This window comes from Myiozetetes cayanensis, unplaced genomic scaffold (genome assembly GCF_022539395.1).
Source record: "Myiozetetes cayanensis isolate MyiCay16 unplaced genomic scaffold, myiCay2020 scf2-11, whole genome shotgun sequence".
In the NCBI taxonomy this organism is placed as follows: Eukaryota; Metazoa; Chordata; class Aves; order Passeriformes; family Tyrannidae; genus Myiozetetes; species Myiozetetes cayanensis.
This window is the reverse complement of record NW_026087411.1, coordinates 54389507-54408177: the sequence shown is the minus strand read 5'-3', so window position 1 is coordinate 54408177 and position 18671 is coordinate 54389507. Positions and strand designations below refer to the sequence as shown.

General features: G+C 40.1%; 2 protein-coding genes across 4 annotated transcripts in view; one reads left to right on the top strand and one right to left on the bottom strand.

Annotated features, from left to right (window-relative positions):
• PEX3 (peroxisomal biogenesis factor 3) overlaps positions 1-7537 on the top strand; it is a 20098-nt gene extending 12561 nt beyond the window's left edge. The window contains exons 4-12 of the mRNA XM_050316864.1: positions 154-197; positions 1343-1467; positions 2780-2846; positions 2946-3000; positions 3263-3419; positions 4312-4382; positions 5228-5350; positions 6246-6342; positions 6737-7537. Of these exons, the coding sequence (XP_050172821.1) occupies positions 154-197; positions 1343-1467; positions 2780-2846; positions 2946-3000; positions 3263-3419; positions 4312-4382; positions 5228-5350; positions 6246-6342; positions 6737-6820 (823 nt within the window). The 3' untranslated portion in view covers positions 6821-7537. The remainder of the gene's footprint in view (positions 1-153; positions 198-1342; positions 1468-2779; positions 2847-2945; positions 3001-3262; positions 3420-4311; positions 4383-5227; positions 5351-6245; positions 6343-6736) is intronic.
• Positions 6734-18671, bottom strand: FUCA2 (alpha-L-fucosidase 2). Of its 3 annotated transcripts, none has more exons than XM_050316860.1 (7): positions 18457-18671; positions 15650-15837; positions 13618-13957; positions 12804-13014; positions 11430-11620; positions 10117-10225; positions 6734-8745 (listed from the first exon to the last, which is right to left on the bottom strand). In XM_050316860.1, exons 1-7 carry the CDS (start codon positions 18669-18671, stop codon positions 8605-8607), a joined length of 1395 nt encoding a protein of 464 aa, XP_050172817.1. In that variant the 3' UTR covers positions 6734-8604. The 3 variants fall into 3 exon arrangements, with proteins under 3 accessions (XP_050172817.1, XP_050172819.1, XP_050172818.1); XM_050316862.1 differs by lacking the exon at positions 18457-18671 and adding an exon at positions 18277-18422; XM_050316861.1 differs by lacking the exon at positions 18457-18671 and adding an exon at positions 16882-17827.

Genomic DNA, 18671 nt, shown 5'->3' with positions numbered 1-18671 from the left:
GCCAAATGGATATAGACCTGAATCTGATCTGAATAATTATGATAGCTGAAATGAGCTCGCCTTAGAGCACTGTTATTTCATTTAACATATTTATTAATTTCCCAGGAAAATATACTTCTAAGTGTTTAATATTTCCATCTATTTTTCCCACAGGCCAGCAAACAAGTTAGAAATATGGGAGGATTTAAAGATAATAAGTAAGTGGAAATGAGAGATTACATCTGCATAATTATTTAGCTTAAATTTAAAATGTCTTTCACACCGTTTAAAAGGCACACTTTAAACTGGGTTGTTGTTTCAGTAGGTATGAAAACAGTGTAACACACTACATGGCAAACCTCCTCCATGCCCTTCCTCCCAAAGGCTTCTCATGAAGGAACTTTTCTTAGCCCCAAGGGAAGTTAGAAGCTTGGACACCAAGGTGAAGAATGTTATTGCCCTTCATGTTACTCTGCTCAAGAAAACTTTGTGAGACCTTTCTGTGTCATCACAGAAAAACCAAACTAGTTTTTCAGAAATTCTCCTCTGAACCTAATGGAAAATGTTAATCAGAAATGTAGGCCAGCCCTTACATGGTCAGCAGTTTCCTCCTTTTGAGCCTGTTGGAGAGAACCACCATAGCAGTGGTCATGAACCTCTTTGGGTCATCTTCTATTTTATTGTCTGATGGAAGCAGTGGAAGGGAAGAAAAATAGTGGAGTCAGATAATTATCTTGTGAAATATCACAGGTTTTCCTTCCTTTTGGTTTTGTTTCTCCTTTTCACAAGGCCTTTACAGATCCTACACATCCTACTTTTGATCTGACTCCTTTCTGTCTGCGGTTTTGCACTCATCCATATTTATTCATGTCACTTCTGCACATCCTCCTGGCCTCCTGGCTGGTGGCTGATGTTTATTTTAATTTTCTTTCATTAGATCCTAGCTGCTCCTGCCTTAGGTAACTTTTTTTTCAAGCTGCTGTTGTGCCTTCTGTGTCTTAATTGCATGATGAGGGCTGCCATAGACTGTGTATTTCCTGACCTAATGAAGAAAAATTATTTGGCAGTAAATATTTTTCTTCTGAAGCAAGTTGTATATTTTTTGTTTTTCTCAAAATAACTTGAGTAGTGTGCAAAATGATACAAGGCTTCAAATGGGAAGCTCTAGATGTAGCTCCAGCACATTAGACTCTTGACCATCTTGGGTATGTGTTGTGAAAATATGTGTTATGACAACCAGTGAGAGAAATGTGACTGTGTATTTAAAAATCATCAGCACTTCTTGAGTCTTGGAGAGCACTCTCTCTCCTTGGCTCACCCTTATTTCTTTGACTTTGAAGCTACTTTGTTTTCTCTTTTCAAGGTTTCACAAGGAGCATCGTAGCCGTCTATAGTACCTGTATGCTGGTAGTTCTCTTGCGAGTCCAGTTGAATATTATTGGTGGTTACATCTACCTAGATAATGCTGCACTCTGCAAAAACGGCACAGTGAGTTGCTTGGTTTGTTTCAAAGGTGTAACTTCTAGGAAGTGAAAGGATTATTTGGTGAGAGATAAAAAGGGGCATAGCTTAGGAGTATCAGAATGAAACCGAGTTCTTACAAGAGTGGGAAATATGGAAGCATTACTGCAAGTAAGATATATTGATGTCTTTTTTATACCCTCTAAATTTGGATTATTGGTGATACTGTTGCTTAACTAAATACTAGCAATATTGAAGAATGCCTTTTGTCTGCATTTCTCTTGCTTATTCATGTCCAACATGACATGGTTTCTTTGCTTTAATTTTTTTGTGGAACGGTAATACTGTGTGAATAATCCAAGATATGTATGCAAGTTTATATAAATGCTTAGGTCTTTCTAGCACATACATTTATTCCCTCAGTTTAATTTTTCTAGGATTAAAGAAAATGGATGTTGTCTTTGAAATTTTGACTATTTTGTTTACCCCCAAAAGGCCATCTAAGTGTCTGTTGGTGGGGCCAAGCAAGGTAGAAGACTTGCTTTTTGTTTATATATCTGTCACTGCTCAATAAAAATAGATTGATCCCACAGTAAGCAAGTACCCATTGCAGAGAGTGAGATCTGCAAATTGTTGGACAGCTCGTCTAAAAATAATGGATACAAACTTTGATTAGTTCTCATATGCTCCCCTGTGACAGCTCCTGCTGAGAGTCAAGGAACAGCACGTCAAGGCAGGTTTGAGAAAAACTTTCATTAGGGAGGCCAGGGTTGACTAAGGTCGTGCTTCGTTTTGTAAAACCTGAAAAGGCTTTTTTAGAAGGGCAAGATGAGTTTGGACTGGAAACACATTTCCCTTCTGTTATTTTTTTCTATACAGAAGTTGGTTGACAGGGCACTCCACTGGAGCAAATTGAGATCCTGTCTCTCAGTTCCTGAAAGCTTCTTTTTTGTAAGATAAGCTTTTGTTAGGTTTCAGCATAAATAACATACTCCACTAGTTTTGATTTCTGGGGTGGTGGAGTGTCTATTTACACCTACAATGCAGGTTTTTAAGAGACTTACCTTTATATGAATGAAAATGAAAGACTTTTCTGTGCCACTGAAGATCGAAGAGAGATCTGTGTAGGACTGAAGAAAATAATGCCAGAGGACTTATGAAAGATCCAGGGGTTGACAGCAGGAACAGTCAGAAGCTACAGAGTTGCACCAGAATGGGGAAATCCATCTGCTGCAGGGTATTATAAAGATTAAGCAAATTGGTTGCAGCTGGTTCAAAATGATTTCTGCATTGTTCTCTACTGTTGACATGTTACAGAACTGTTGTTTTTTCCCCACAGACACCACTAGCTCCCCCTGAAGTTCAGCAGCAATATTTATCGAGCATTCAGCACCTTTTAGGAGATGGTATGGTGCTTATTATGGGCTAACTACACTTAAAAAATTCTACTTTTTTCTAGACTTGAACAAATCATCAGAATAACTTCAACAATTTCTTCCCTCTAGGACTGACTGAGTTAATAACTATTGTTAAACAAGCTGTGCATAAAGTTTTTGGAAGGTAAGAGCCTGTGTTTCTCTGTGGTTAGCTTTTAAGTTTTATTGTGATGACTGTTCCCGAAGCAATGAGTTTTATGAGAATAAATATAAAATGGGGTATATCAACTTTTTCAAAACCATGTTTTTATTATAGTAGGCTGCGTGTGCCAATGCAAACCAAGGCAGTAGACTGGGGTCCTGTTACTTGTGAACATGTTATTGGTAGGAAGAGAAAGAATCATTATTCCTTTCGGAATCAACACTGTAGCCTTCTTCCTTTCCAGTATTTCCCTTAAGCACACCCTGTCTCTTCTGGACCTGGAACAAAAACTTAAAGATATCAGGAAAGTAGTGGAACATAAAGATTCAGATCAGATTGCATCTTACTCTCCCTTATGTCATTATCTGATGCCAGATGAAGAAAACCCCTTGGCTAGCCAGGTACTTGTTTCAGTTTCTTTCATCTACCTTTTTTCATTTGCATTTTTGTTTCTTTTAGGAGGTGAGGGAAGTCCTCTAGTGTGCCATGGTGTCCGTGTCTCTAATAAATGGTGGAGCCTCTTCCATCATAAATCAAGTGTCCTTATCTCTTTGTTTAGGCAAAGTTATATTTTCTTCAGATTTAGTTGAAAACAAGTGTCATGCTCAGAATGTCAGCTTTGTGCCCAGAAACACGGCCCACTTACTGTTTTTAGGCTGTGGCCGAAGCTGTGACAGGGCTCAGCTTAACTGAGCCCTAAGCTACATTGTATCCCTTGCACTGCTGTACCGGCAAGGTTCATGGAGCACTGTAGCATCTTGGCTGATGCTCGGGATGGCGATGTGCTGCCATCCTTTGGTGCTTTGGGCTGGAAAATGAACAGGAAGCCAAGAGAAGGGCGTATCTAACTGCAGCTGTAATATTAATTTCCTACATTTTGTGAAGGTGTTTGTCTCCACCCACACCACAGGTTGGAGAAAACTCACTCTTCACTTGGTTTTACACTCATGTAAAGATGAAACATGGGCTTCAGTGTGTGACTGCATGTACTTACCATTTTAGCTTAAGCTGATATTCTGGGTTTATTTCTATTTTGAAGGTCAAAAGTGGAAAAATGCCTTGCCCAATTAGTCTGATACTTCCTGCTAGTACTATTTTTAGTAAAAAAAAATCCTACAGTGACTATTTAAAACACAAATTACAACGAATCTGATTTATGACAATATTTTCTTTTAGATTTGACTTGTATATCTTTGACTTTATTCCATGATACACAACTTTTCTATTTCTACTCTTTATTCTCATGGTTGCCGATGAAACTAACTAATCAGTGTCTGTCTTTGCTTTTTCTAGGCTTGTGGACTCACAGAAAGAGATATTGCTACAATTAAATTACTGAATGAAACTAGAGATATGCTAGAAAGGTAGAGAGAAATAACCTGTATTCACATTAAACTCCTCACAACTATTGTTTATGTAAGACAATTACTTTCATATAAGAAGTTGTCAGCTTTTCATTTGTGAAATGTGAGCGTTTTGCATTAAATTTTTACATTCTAATGTAAAAGTTTAATTACTACATTACTAATTGTAGGCTGGGATTTTCAAAATTTGGGAGCTCTGAAACTTATTTAGAAGAAATAATCCTGCCTTAATGAGATAAACTAGGATGTTCTTCCCAGTCAGACCTCTTATCTCTTCCTCACCTGTTCTGTAGTCGTGCAGGAACAGAAGAGTACTTCTTTTCTGCCAAAGTAGGATAAATTGAGAGTAATTTTATTGAATTTACTTGATTTGATAAAGTGAACACTAGTATTGGCTTATTGGAATTTCTTTTTAGTGCGTGGTTTTGAGAGTGGTTGTATGTGTCCTTTTACCAGAGAGAGCTATCAAAGTGAGGTTTCTATAATAAACACAGGATATGAGGGAATTGAGACAAATGCCAAACTATTCTTACCATTTAGCTGCTAGGGATCTGGGGCATTTTAAGGGTAAATCCCTTCTATGTTATAACTCTGTAAGAAATAGAAGTGAGGAATGCTTTAGACTTATCTCGGTTTTAGGGTAGAGTTTGGGTTGTTGAAGGAGCTGGTCTTTGGTGAGGTGACAATACTAATGGCATTTGTCTGGGTCATACATTCTCCCTGAGGGGAGGCATATCTGAGTCACTGAATACTTGCAAGGTTTTTTAGTTGGAAAAAATAAAACCCAATAATTATTATTATTATTGTTATTATTATCATCATCATTATTATTCTTTATTTTTCAGTCCAGACTTCAGTACGGTTTTGGGCACATGTTTAAACAGAGGATTCAGTCGACTGCTGGACAATATGGCAGAATTTTTTAGACCTACTGAAAAGGACCTCTCTCAGAATGGCTCTGTAAATAGGTAAATATTTCCTTCTGTTGTGGTTCTCATGTCACTAGTGTTTTGTGTTCATAGTGAATTCCAGAAAGCCTATCAATTTTCCTGCCTTCTTGAAGCTCTCATGCTGAAAGTAATATTCTGCTTCTTGCTCTTCAAGAATCAGTGCATTCCCCATGTTTTGTTCAGGCAGACAGCTAGGAGGATTTCATGTGTGGAAAGAAACATGCAAGAGTATAGGTGAGGTATCTTTCCCACCATTACTTGCAGATCTAGAAGTAGAAATCAGATAACCTTACGTTCCACTTTTTGCCCGAACACTGTACTGGCAGACTGCCTTTGGGGTTAGGCAGGGTTTATCCCACTGGTGGCGACTACTGGCACATGTGCTGCTGTACCTCCCTGTGAGGCCAGGAGGAAGAGCCTTCCCCTGCAGCTCACGGGCCCTGTGTGTCCCAGCCTCTGTCACTTACTCTGGTTATCAAGGAAGCTGGGTGGGCATTGCCGTGACCCTCCAAATACAGGGAGCCAAAGCACCCACAGAGCTCTAAGTTCTTTGCTGGTATGCTGATAAAATATAGTAACACTCAGGATTTTCTACATATTCCCAGGCACCTCTATCAGCTGTCTGCATACACACACACGTAAAGACTCTGGCTAAACCATAATTCACTTGTGTGAGAAGAAAGTATGAAACTCTGTATAATAAGAAGACCAACTGAAATTAGCTTTGGTACTCCTCTATATTAAATGAAAGGCTTGACAGGGAAAAAAACCCCTTTCATCTGTACATTTTAGTTTGCGGTCTGGAAATTCTTACTTTTTAAGTAGTAATTACTTAGAATTCTAATAATCACAGTTTAGTGGTTTTACCAATGTCAGAGCAGGTCTAGGTCAATATTTTTTTTGTTTTTTCTAGTCTTTCCAGTGTCAGTCTTCCTTTAGCCAAGATAATTCCAATAGTAAATGGGCAGATCCATTCAGTATGCAGTGAAACACCCAGTCACTTTGTTCAGGTAAGAATCTTCCTTATTTACAATATTCCAAGTAAAATTTTGAAATTAATATTGTATATTTCTTTTTAATAAATGCATTCTCTTTACTTTCACTGGCTTTTAAAAAATCTGAAACAATTGGCATAAAAAAATTTTTGTACATTTATATCTTTGAAAAATTTGCTGTTTTTCTAGAACTTCTTCCTTCTGCTGAACTGTGTAGATGCACAGACAGGTCTCTTGACTTGGTTCAACTTGCAGTTCTGCCCAAAAACCTTTCTAAAGCAAGAAATTTGAGTAACGTCTCTGTGGAGGCATCAGGTGTTTTTCTCACGACAAATTCTGTACTGCAGCAAAACCAGAATGGCACTGGATGTGTTCAATTAAGCAAATTTATTTTTTACATTTCTTCCAGGACCTGTTGATGATGGAACAAGTGAAAGATTTTGCTGCTAATGTTTATGAAGCTTTTAGTACCCCTCAGCAACTGGAGAAATGACTCGCACACTTTTAGGAATAGACGGTGTATTTATAACAAATCCCTTGCAACTACTGATGAGACTTGGGTTAATTTTATAATGGTGTAGGAGTGGCAGACCAGCAGAAAGAACACTCCGAGGAAAGTGGGAGTAAGCCCACATTTGTTCTAATAGAATTATGTTTCAAGCGCCCATTAAAAATATTCTTGTTGAAAGAATCATTGTATGTAAAGACTTTTCTATTAAAAAAAGTGGTTAAATTCCTCCGTATTTAATTTGATTATTTTTATTGCATCTAAAAGGCAGCTGGTGGCAGTATTACAGCAGGTTACTAAAAAAAACATTTGTTTGCCCTGGAGTGTGTAAGTTTTGGAAAGAACTAATGATAGTGATCTAAGAATAGCACAGAGTAGCAGAATGAAGTAATGCTTTTTGCTTCTTCTCCCCTCAAATTTTTCTTTTTATGAAGAAAATCTTTTTCACTTAACTTTACAAACATTATTCCAAAGCCTCTTGTTCTTCAGAAGGCCTTGCCAACAGATGCACGCTCCTCTTGAATGAGCTGGGGGCATGCTCTCTGTTACTTAATGCTAAAGGAATGTGGGTTTTCAGATGTTCTCTTGTTTATGCTGTTCAAACAGCTACACTGTACACATTACCTTGTAAATATTTTATCTTAATTTGTATTAATTTTGAGCCCAATTGTCTGTATTGTAATAAAATATTTTAATGTAAAACTTGTGCGTGTATTAACATTACTAGCAAGAAAGGGAATAACCAAATTTGGCACACCACTCAAAATTCTGACATCGCTGAAAGAATAAATTTAACTTACACAGTAATAATTTTGCACTCAGCGACATTACTCAGGAAAAATAAACCTTCAATCTCTACACTGAAGCAGAAACAATTAATGCCTTTTGTTGTCCTTTATCTCCTCCTCTTTGCAAACTTCACATTGTGTGTCTATCCCTAGAAATTGACACATGGTGAGTTTGGCAGAAAGACAACATTTTAAGCAGAGGGTAGACTGCATCCAAATTGAAACATTTCCAAAGTTGAAGATCCCTAGCAACTCCTGATTATTTCTCTTTTTTTCAACAGTTAAATTGTTGAAGTATATGTTTTGTTTTACAGTCCACATAAGGCACCCTGGTAACTGTGTAAAAACAACGGCTGTAAACAAAAGTCAAGCTTTACCCATGTAAAATTATACAAAACGGAAAAAAAACCTTCCCAGTTTACCTATGTCCAAGTAATGGATAGAATTATCCACTCAAGTGTAGGAACATGTGAAATGAGTGACTTCCATGATGAGAAATGATGATGTACATATGCATTACCTCCATGCATGTGTGATGAATTCTGAACCCTTATGGACCTGTTCTTCCCAATGTTACCCTACTATGCTGAAACTACTGGCTACCAGTTGCTGTACACAGCTGGAAACAGTTTATCCTTTTCTCCAAAACTCACCTTTTACTGTGCAGTTTTGTGGAAGTTGGAGTTTTTGCATTAAAGAGGGTGTGCTTGAGCTTGGCCAGTACCTGACTAAAACAAGTAGAGAGGTCAAGGTAGCTGCTCAGTTTTTCACACTACTTCAGAGAAACAAAAATATATGCAGAGGATCAACTATCTCATGGTAGACTTCATGTGAAGTTTGTTCCATTCCTTAATAACAGCCTACCTTTTATTAAAAAAAAGTGAATTTATTGTTTTTACAGGTAATTAAGTTCAAAACCAGTGATGAGAAACAGCAAAGCATCCGCATTCCCTGCTAGCTGGGGCTCCAGCAGAGTATGGCTCATTTTATGGCAGTCAGTTGTAAAGTCCAGCCCCACTGGCATGGCAATTGCTTCGGAGTTAATTGAGGTAGAGCTATAATCAGTCCCTTTTCTCCCAGTGCAACCCATTTCAGCAGTTCCTTGTAGCCAGCCAGCTTTACCTAAGATAGAAACATACACTATAATTAGAACAATGCCTTTTCAAAGTGCATATAATTGCAATATTGACAAAATAAATATCGATCTATAGCTACCTTTCTAACCAATTACCTTTTAATGCCACTTACCAACCAAATGAGTGATAATTATTAAAGGTAATGGAAAAATACTAGCAAAGTAGATATGGAAGTGCAAGTAATAAAGCTAGTCATGTTGCGTCTTGAGAAGTACTTAGGGCTGTAGAAGGCAAACAAGCACCTTTCAGAAGTATTTGGGATGGGATTTAGGTCTAAGCAGGGATCTAGGTGCTACAGTACAGAGCTTTGTATCACCTATTTCTGAAATGCATGTTTCCCATAGTGGAACTTGTAGTCTCAAATGAGCATCACTGTTTCTTACAGGGTGCAGCCAGGTATCTCAGAAGAGCTGACCTGAATAACCCCCTCCCACTAAAATCACACAAATGGGTTTATGGTGACTCTTCTTCTTAGGCAGCTGGTGACACGCTGGAGCAGCTGAAGACCAGTCTCTGCCACTGAGCAACAGTACTCTCTTGTGCACATAGAGTCTAGCTGCCTCTCCAAAAGTCAAGATGCATTTCCATTACTTCTGAAATGACTTTTTCTTCCTTATCACAGAGTTATCTTGGCACCTATCACACTATTTTTATATGGAACTAGACCAGAAGCAGCCCTAATGCATTTCATCAGCTAATGGACATGAAGTGCATGAGACCAGAACAGAGCTAAGCCAAAGTGAATCTCCTCTTAAATGCACAGAGTTGATACCAACTTCTGCTTCCATTGGGCTACACTTCTTTCCAGAGTAGGTGTGGCATCAGTGTCCTCAATTTCTGACCTCCACTTGGTATAAGATGCACATCTAGAGTCACACTGACTTACTTTTTACCCTCCCTGGCCAACAAAAACCTCTGTCTGCATTCCCTTTGTGCAAGGCTAATTTAACTTGAAACAACTGCACCGTTACAGCAACTCCAATATCACCAAAGTCACCAAAGTGAGGACAGCTACTTATAAAGCGAAGTCTTGCCAAGTTAGAGTCTACATGTGAAACAGGAGAAGCAGTGCATTTTTTCCCTGCTACTTGGCCTCTTCATGATTCTCAGCTTGCAAGCTAAAACATATCCCAGCAACATCTCAGTCTAACTTTGTTAGTTGGAGAAGCAGCATCCCACTGGAAGCACTATGAGCAGGAGGTCTGAGAACTAAAACAAATATTCTGCTGGGTCTCTTCCAATGCACTCTGTGCTAAGAGCTATGCATTCCCAAAGATGCCAGAAATTAAATAAACATGATGGTACATGACAAATCCTAGAGGCAAGGGTACATATATGTGTGTGTGCTGTCTTTTACCTGTGTTTCTCCAAGCTTAGCCTGTGGCTCACCAAGTTCCAGAATCCCAGAAACTGGCCAGTTAAGGAAGACAGCATTGACTGTCCCTTCTTTAGGGCTGAAAGTGTACCTGGTTGGAAATGGGGAACAGAAATGCATGTCAGTTTTTCCATGTAAATTTTCTGAAGTGATACATAAGAGTGTTTCGAGATTGGAAAAATGGATTTGAAAAGTCAGCATTAGTTCCATTTTCACACACATAACCATCTTTTCAGATGATTTATATCCTTTAATAAAGTACTGCTCCTGTGTTCCAACAAACTAGAGGTAATGGAAACTATTAACTGAATTCAGAGGCAAACATCTGTAGTAACTTTAGTACACATGTAACTCTCTGCTGCTCAGCCATATAGGAAGGAGAAGGGGAATCCTTAACAGAGAATTTTAGGTTATATTCAGAAAAACATGCTAATTCACATCTATACAACAACATACAGACTAAAAAAATTTAACAAGTATGTACAACAATAGAGCTTCCACCTTGCTTAGCTAGTTTTTGAAAATATTTATTTTCAGCATATACTATCTGCACTATTTTCATTGGAAATCTTGTAGCATACTCTCAAAACATGCATCCCTCCTTTCTTCATTTAGTTACAACTTTCTATTGCTCTTGAAAATGATTTTACTAAACAGTCAGCAGTTCAGCATCTCCCGGCTAAAGCCAGATGGCCAAATTTTACTGGGAACAGGAGTAAAAATGCCCACTGAGACAGAGAAGAGGGACAAGACCAAAACCCTGATGGATCATTAAGGCATTACAGCAGCTACAAGTCACAAAGGCAGGGGGGAGTCCAGAGACTGGCTGTATTTAGTGACCAAGCAATTGCTATTATTTTCCCATGCGTTTTTTCCTTAAAAAAATGTAGAATATGCTAGACTGGTTTCTAGTTTCTTCCTCTCCCTTTTTTCTCTTTAAACATCAAGTGACATCAAGTATTCCTTTCTACAGATAAACACTTCATAGCAATTTTATATTTCCAGATTTGTATATTCTTTGTTTCTGTTGCCAACCATACTAAGAAGCACAAGATCACTAAAGAAATGTTTGCAGCCTTCCCTTCAGCCTCAGCATCATCCCAAAACTACAGTCTCTACCTACAGCTTTATACACGCTTCTGTGTGCAGTTACTTAAACTGACAGAGGGATTAATTTCTTCACCACATACAAACTAAGATGGTGACTTCTGTAGCACCAAGTCATTAAGAACTTCAAAGTTTCACATACATTGGTGCTGCTTTACACAGCTTACATTCTGATTCAGTACCCTTACCACACTTCTGGTGTGACCGAGTCGTTCTGTGCTCTCCATGGTTTCGTTCCATAGATGGCCTGTCCATTGACCTCCAGCCAAGCACCCATCTGCCTCAGGCGCTCCTCGAATATAACAGCGATGCGACCGTCGTGAGTGGGCCCGATATTCATCAAGAGATTTCCCCCACAGGACACTGTTTCGACGAGTTGCTGAAATGTTTTTCAACACACAGAGCATACGATTACGACTAATGAAATCACACATCTGAAGTACTTTCCAAAGTCTGCCATGCTGCTTCAGAACGATGAACCAAATGAGTTACGTTACTGCTGCATGTTGAGACTTACGGGGGTCATCCCAATAGTCTAAACAAAATTTAAGCTCCTGTAAAACAAAGCTCTGATGACAAGTGTTACATCAGAAAAAAAGCCCAAAATATGTTCTTGCCCCAGTATATCTGGCTGAATGTACATTAGAATCAGATCCTACACATTTTTAACATTTTGACTTCTGCAAGAATGTCATGAGGGTTTTACTGATAGAATGGACAGATGATTTCTCTGCACCAGAGGAGAATAAGGCTAATAGTTGCCACTTCATCTTTACTGAAGCTTAGAGAAGCAACTTCCTCTGTTCTTCCTCTGTTTGATGCTCTCCCTATTTTACAGAGACATCTGTAAAACACAAGGAAGCCTTCTACAGAGTCTTGTAAAATTTGTGTCCATGTCCACACTGCCCTCCAGAGATCATGGACTGAGATGCACAAGTCTGAGAAACACAGCTGGAAACAAGCTGCTGAATTAATTCAATAACTTCTGCCTCTGAAAAGTTACTTCAATTTGTAATTGTCTTTTTGCAAGGACAGTACTAGAAACAGATTTAGATTAAGCAACAATAACAATCAATCTCCCCCTCACTAGCTGAGTTTTGCAATTAAAAGCATTTTTCTGAAAGGCTGATCATCTTTCTTTCATTCAGTTTTCCTAAGCTTCAAATCTTTTTTAGTACCTTAGACTAGCAAAGGAAATCAGTATTGTACTAAGACCAGCTGTCTGCGTCTGCTAGTGTTTACCTGTGTGTCTACCGAAAGTTTCTTGCTACGAGGTAAAATGACTATTGAGTCATAAATTGTTTCTAGCTGTAACGGGGAAAAGATGTAGCCTTCAATCAGCCATTCCTAACCAGGAGCTGTGAAACTGCAACTGTTTGATTCTCATCAGCTTAGAGATGCAGTTACCAGAAAAACTCAGTGGAAAAGGTAATTATGAGACTGTCCAGATCAGTCCTTGGCCAGTTACTCACAGGGGAAACGGCTTCTAAGAAACTCACCAAATTTCTACTAGATAAACCTTTCCCTTAGTAACTTCTGTAAACTCCTCTGCCCCACTGTACCTTCACCAAGTCCTCGATGGTGAGGTAGTCACTGAGCTGCGCGTCCCTGCGGTACCCCCACGACCTCCTGTCAATGGTCATACAGTTCTCCCACTTGTGAGGCAGGAGGTGGCCGGGGTTGTACCGGTCACTGCAGGTGTAGAAGCCGCCGTGGGTACAGATGCTGCCAACTCCCCAGCGGTCATTGGTTACAACTGTGTCCCGGACTGGGCTGGAAACAGACAAATTTTATTATTTTTATTCTATAAAGTGCAGTCGCAGCAAGCGTAAACCCTTCCCACACACACCCCTCCCAGACACTAACATTTTGGATGACTTCTGTACTACTCATTTATAGATTAAGTGCGATGTCAGGAACCCTGTTCTCATCCTTTCCTAGTAAAAGGTCCAGATCAGCATTTCTTAAGGAAATATGCTTGACTTTTATAGGAGCTCTGCCAGAAAACAGCCTGCATTTCACATCCACTGCCAGATGTTCATTCTACAATGAAAACAATGTACCCATATTCTCAAATTGTCCATCTATTGTGCTTCTGTGCAGCAACAAATATATAGGGAAGGCTGTGATTAGGTAGAGTAGCCAACACCATCTTAATGGATTAATTTGCAAATGTGTTTCAAAAATATGAAACAGTTTTTTCCTAAAGCAAGCTTTGATAATTCTAGGGAGGATCTGGATTCTGTATTTCAGGAAAATGAATATTTTGTTAAGTCCTCTAAAGTAGAGGTAACAAGTTCCATAAAATAAACAGAAAGTGAAACAAAATAGACAGCAGAATTTTAGACAAGGTGCTAAGGCAGCATCATTAGGTACCTGTCATTATACAGCCAAGCCAAGAAACCAGTGCTGTTCCAGTAAGTATCTGGAGCATTTCCATTCCCATCAGACCAAATTATTTCTGGCTGGTACTTGGTCACAATTTCATAGAGTTCTGGTAATGATTTACTGGTTGGAAACTTTCTTGTCTTGAAGACATTGCTGGCATCCTCAAGGAAGAGAGGATTAAACCATTCAAACAGGGAATGGTATAACCCAAAATGCAAGTCAGTCCTGTTTCTAACAGATGCTGCTAGTTCAGCAACAAGATCCCGTTTCGGTCCCACATCAACAGCATTCCAGTTCCAAGAATATTTGGACCCCCACAAAGTAAAGCCTGAAAAGAGAAAATTGAAAGGATAAGAAAGAGAAGAAGAAGAGGGGAAGTTACAGTTCCTCTTTCTGGAAAGTGGTTTGGAAGTACATTGCAAAAAATAATAAAAATTATATTTGTAATAATATTGTTATTGTTATTGATATGAACTGTGCCTATCATTGTGCATAAACAGATTATAATAGTCATAACATCAGAATACCATGGTAGATATGTTTACGTATTTTTTTATACATACATATGTCCTAACCAGTTCTGTACTGCTTAGGATAATTATTCCCTCTCTTTAGTTATTGACTTCATTCCATTTACTAGATGATCTTTAAGGCCCCTTCCAACACAAACCATTCTATAATTCTATGAAATTAACCAAAAATACAGCAGCTTTTTAGGCATATACACTTTTGCAGAAAGTATCAATGTGAACTGTAAATACACAACAAATGGAAGACAAAACTCTTTCTCAGCTGCGGCAAGCACAAGCTATTATTTGCATTCAAAGGCTCTTCTCTCTTCTGTTTCTATCTTATGCAAATGTTCACTTTTCATTTGTCTCGGTATTTATAGCAGCTCAATCAACTACTCAGTGCATGTCTATAAGCAGAGTGCAAAAACTCCTGAAACAGATTTCAAAATATCAACATTAATATCATGAGTCAGGAGAGATTTGACATTTCAGACATCCAGCAATCCTAGCACAAGCACTTAAAATAACACTGCACTGCAGACTCAGACCAGTGCCAGACAAGCTCCACTCTCACCTTCAAACTGCTTTAGACTCACTGCCTAATAAATCTTGGGATATTTTTGTGAACTGAATATATGCAATTGTATCGACTAGACTGACAAGCTAAAAATTCATGCCCAAGGCTACAGGACAGACTAAATGAATCATGATTCTTTTGAAGATTCTTGGGAATTTCACCACGAGCATCATCAAGATAAAAATTTATGTGTATCAGAGCTGAGATAAAAATTTACAAGTCACAAGTTGCCAGTCTTGAACCCACATCTCCCCAAAGACCAAAAACATTCATTAGCTGTACTTGTCATATTGCATCTTAGTATTTTATACTTTATTTGATACTGTATTTCCTTCCAGCCACTTTCTTTTTCTTTACTTTTCTCTGCAAAGCATCTTACAACTACAGTGCTAAAAATCAGTTGTGCCTGTAAAGCTACAGACCCAGTTCAAGGTTTTCGTTTCTATGAGCTACATCAGGAAAAGCTATACCTTGTGAACCTTCCTAACTCTGAAGCTGACTCCCAAAACATACCCCTAAATTCCTTGCAGAAACCTACAGAGCTCATTAACTGCCTGCATACAGCAGCTCCCCATATGTTAAAGAGTGCAGAATTCACTTTTATGGTTCTTTCAGCAATAAATTGCACTATGGCTACTGCAGGAAGCTCAGCTGCCACCACCACTTCAGCCTGTCTTACCTACAGCAAGAAAACAGTGGCACAATTTATTGTTCCTCCTATGCAAGCTCCATGACCTCAGCTTCCGTGTAAGAGTCAGGAAAACAACTGCACATTTCTTGGGTGTTTTTTTTCCTCTTTGGCTGCAGTGGGACAGGTAAGCCTGCCTGGCTTTCTTTCCACATCTATCTTAGCAAGCAGGAAAGTCACCTGCTTTTTAATTCTGTTGACAGAAATGCAACAGTTACTAACATTCACAAAGCTTCCACTTACCTTCATGATGTTTTGAAGTTAAGACAACGTATTTTGCACCTGAAGCCTTCAGAATATCTGCCCACTGGTTGGGATCAAAGAATTCTGCTGTAAACAGTGGCCCAAAATCTTCATAACTGAAGCCAGGTGGGTAATTGGCCTCCATGAATTTCACATAGGGCTCTCTCTTTTCCTTCTGCCAGTACCACCTAAAAAATACAGGACAAAACACGTCTGCTAATGTATTTTCAGGCAAAGAGACTTGAAATCATCAGCTCCTATTTGAGTTAACACTGAGAGGCAGACGTACTGAAGTACACGACACTAGCAATGGGACAAAATTGCTCCAGAACAGTATTAATTACCAAAGATTTGCTTTTCTCTATCCTATTTGTTCATGCTCTACATCTTTGAAGCACTCCACTTTGGAAAGGTCCCAGGATTTCATTTGAAGCAATGAAAAAAGCAGCTACACTTTGAGAATGGAAAAATGACAGTCTTAGTATCCAAATCCCAAAACTATACTAGAGAGCACGTGCAGAAAGTCCGTGTAAGCAGCCCAGGTGACATGAGAAATGCCCTTTTTCTGAAAAAATATGACTCATCCTCCTCAAGTCTCACACCTCAGCCATCAGGCACCTCTGCTCTGCCACCCACATTGCAATTCCTGCCACCTACAAACATGTGGACCAGCAGCTTCACCTTTCTGACAGTCCCAAGTCTTTTAAACCAAATGCAGTTGATTGACCAGATGCCCACAGTCCCCGGGCAGGACAGAGCTGTGACCAGTACACTACAGCCACTGCACAGGTGAGGCTCTGAACAAAAGGCACCCTACTAGAAGCCATGTCCTACAACAAAAACCCGCCAATCACTTAAAAATGCACCTCTGTCACAGGCTCTAACATGCAGGCACACATCTACCTTCCAATGCACTTGGATTTAGCAACTAGAAGGTAAAATAAGCTGATATTGTCTCTATTCCAACTGGGCTAGTCCATAGCAGGGTTTGGAGCTCTGCTCTGTGTTCAACATTGGTCTCGCCCTCTTCATAAGCAGAGATGATAAATCACCAATAGAGCAATATTTATTTTCAACCTGATCCCTTCCCTACCGAGCAATGAAGGAGGAGCTTCGGAAACAGCACACAGCAGTCCTTACTGCATGAACAGCCTTATTGCTGGACGCCTTCTAACAGCAACATACCATGTGACTGCTAATATATACAGAGAAAAGGGTCTGGAAGCATTCACCTTTCTATGAATGAAACCAAGCAGCAAAGATCCTTTTCTAGCAAGAACATACATGAAAACAGATAGTTAAGGAATAACTGCAGAATCTAAAGGTCAGAATCTAAATGTTTGAAGAGGGGAGGGAATATGAGGAAAAGGCAAAATAACAAACCACAAACAAACAAACAACCCCCTCCAACCAAACAACCTCTGATTTCAAAGTATGTAATTGCATAAATAAACAGGGTAACATCCTTGCTTCTCTTCCTTTGTCACATGGTTTGCTAACATGAGCACTTCCACGCTGACATGATTAGATTCTAGAAACATCCTTTCCAAGGCCATGCAGCTGCTAACACAGGATCTCAGTCGTCTGACTGCACATGCTGCTAGAAGGCCTGAAGCAGCTCTACACCCACACATGCCTAAGGATGGGAGACTCCAGGAATATAGAAAGCAACTTCATCAACTACATTAGAGAGTTTTGGGATCTTTTTAGAACAAAAACGAAGATCAAACGCTTGATCCTGAATCTGTGCACCACTATCAGACGACAGCACTCAGATTAAAGCTTGAACCCAAACCTAGCTCTGTCATCCCCCACAAAAGTAATTTATTAGTAAATGGAGTCTACCTTAAAAAACTGCTGAAATCCTTGAATATAACTCTGAACAAAACAAATATTGTCAGAAAACAGTTGTTTGTTTAGATCTATGTTGGTTTGTTTTGTGAATATTGCATTTAAGGTTCACCACAGCTCTGCCACAGAGCTGCTGTTATCTTCATATTTTAAATGATAATGTGACTCACTTGAAGTCACACAGGAAGTACTTGGTAGAGTGTGGAAAGATGACAGCAGAAATCTGCTTACAGCCAAAAGGCCTGAAACAGTGAACACTCACAAAACAAAGGTTTTACTGAGCCTCTGAACTAAAATTACTTAAAGGATCAGAGCCTTGGACTCTCTTAAGTGGAAAGCAGTCTTGAATACAGTAATAATAAAAGAGAAGAAAACCATCAACAGCACAAAATATACACAAGAAAACAGCAGGCTGCTTGCTAAGCAAGGGCAGCAATGGGCACCTGCGCTCCCCACAGTGCTCCAGCAGCAATACCAGGCTGCTCCAGGGGCTGGGAGATCCTCAACGCCTGCTCCCACAGGGGAGAACCCCTTCATCCATCCCCTCAAGGTAGTCCTGCCGCTCAACCAACCACCTCTTTCACCAGCAGCAAATCACATCTCTCAGCTCCGCAAGATCTCTCCTTAATTTAGTGCCGTCAGTCAAGGTATTCCCAAGTTTTAGGTCTGAGCAAGCAGATAGTCAGACACACCCGAAGCACATCCAACTCTGCTTCCTTCCCAAAGGCGCCACGGAGTCCGTGGCCTTGGGTGGGCACACACCTCTTCCCACACACCTGAGCTTCAGGGTCAGCTTGCAGAGGAGCTCTAACCCAAACCTCCGCTGTACGAGGGGGACACACACGCATCCCCGCCTGCCCTAGGAGCTGCTTGCCGAGCAAACCCCTCGGACCGCCGGTACGGCCCGTCCGCGGCGGCTGTTCCGGTGCCACGGGACACCGCTCGCCGCAGCTCACCAGAACCACTCGCTGCCGAAGCTGGGCACCGAGAACACGCCCCAGTGGATGAAGACGCCGAACTTCGCCTCGTCAAACCAGGCGGGCAGCGGCCGGGCGTCCAGCGAGCCCCAGGTGGGCTCGTAGCGGGGCCGCGCCGGCAGGAGCGCGGGCAGCCCCAGCAGCAGCAGCAGCGGCAGCGGCAGCAGCGCGGCGCGCCCGGCCGGCCGCGACAT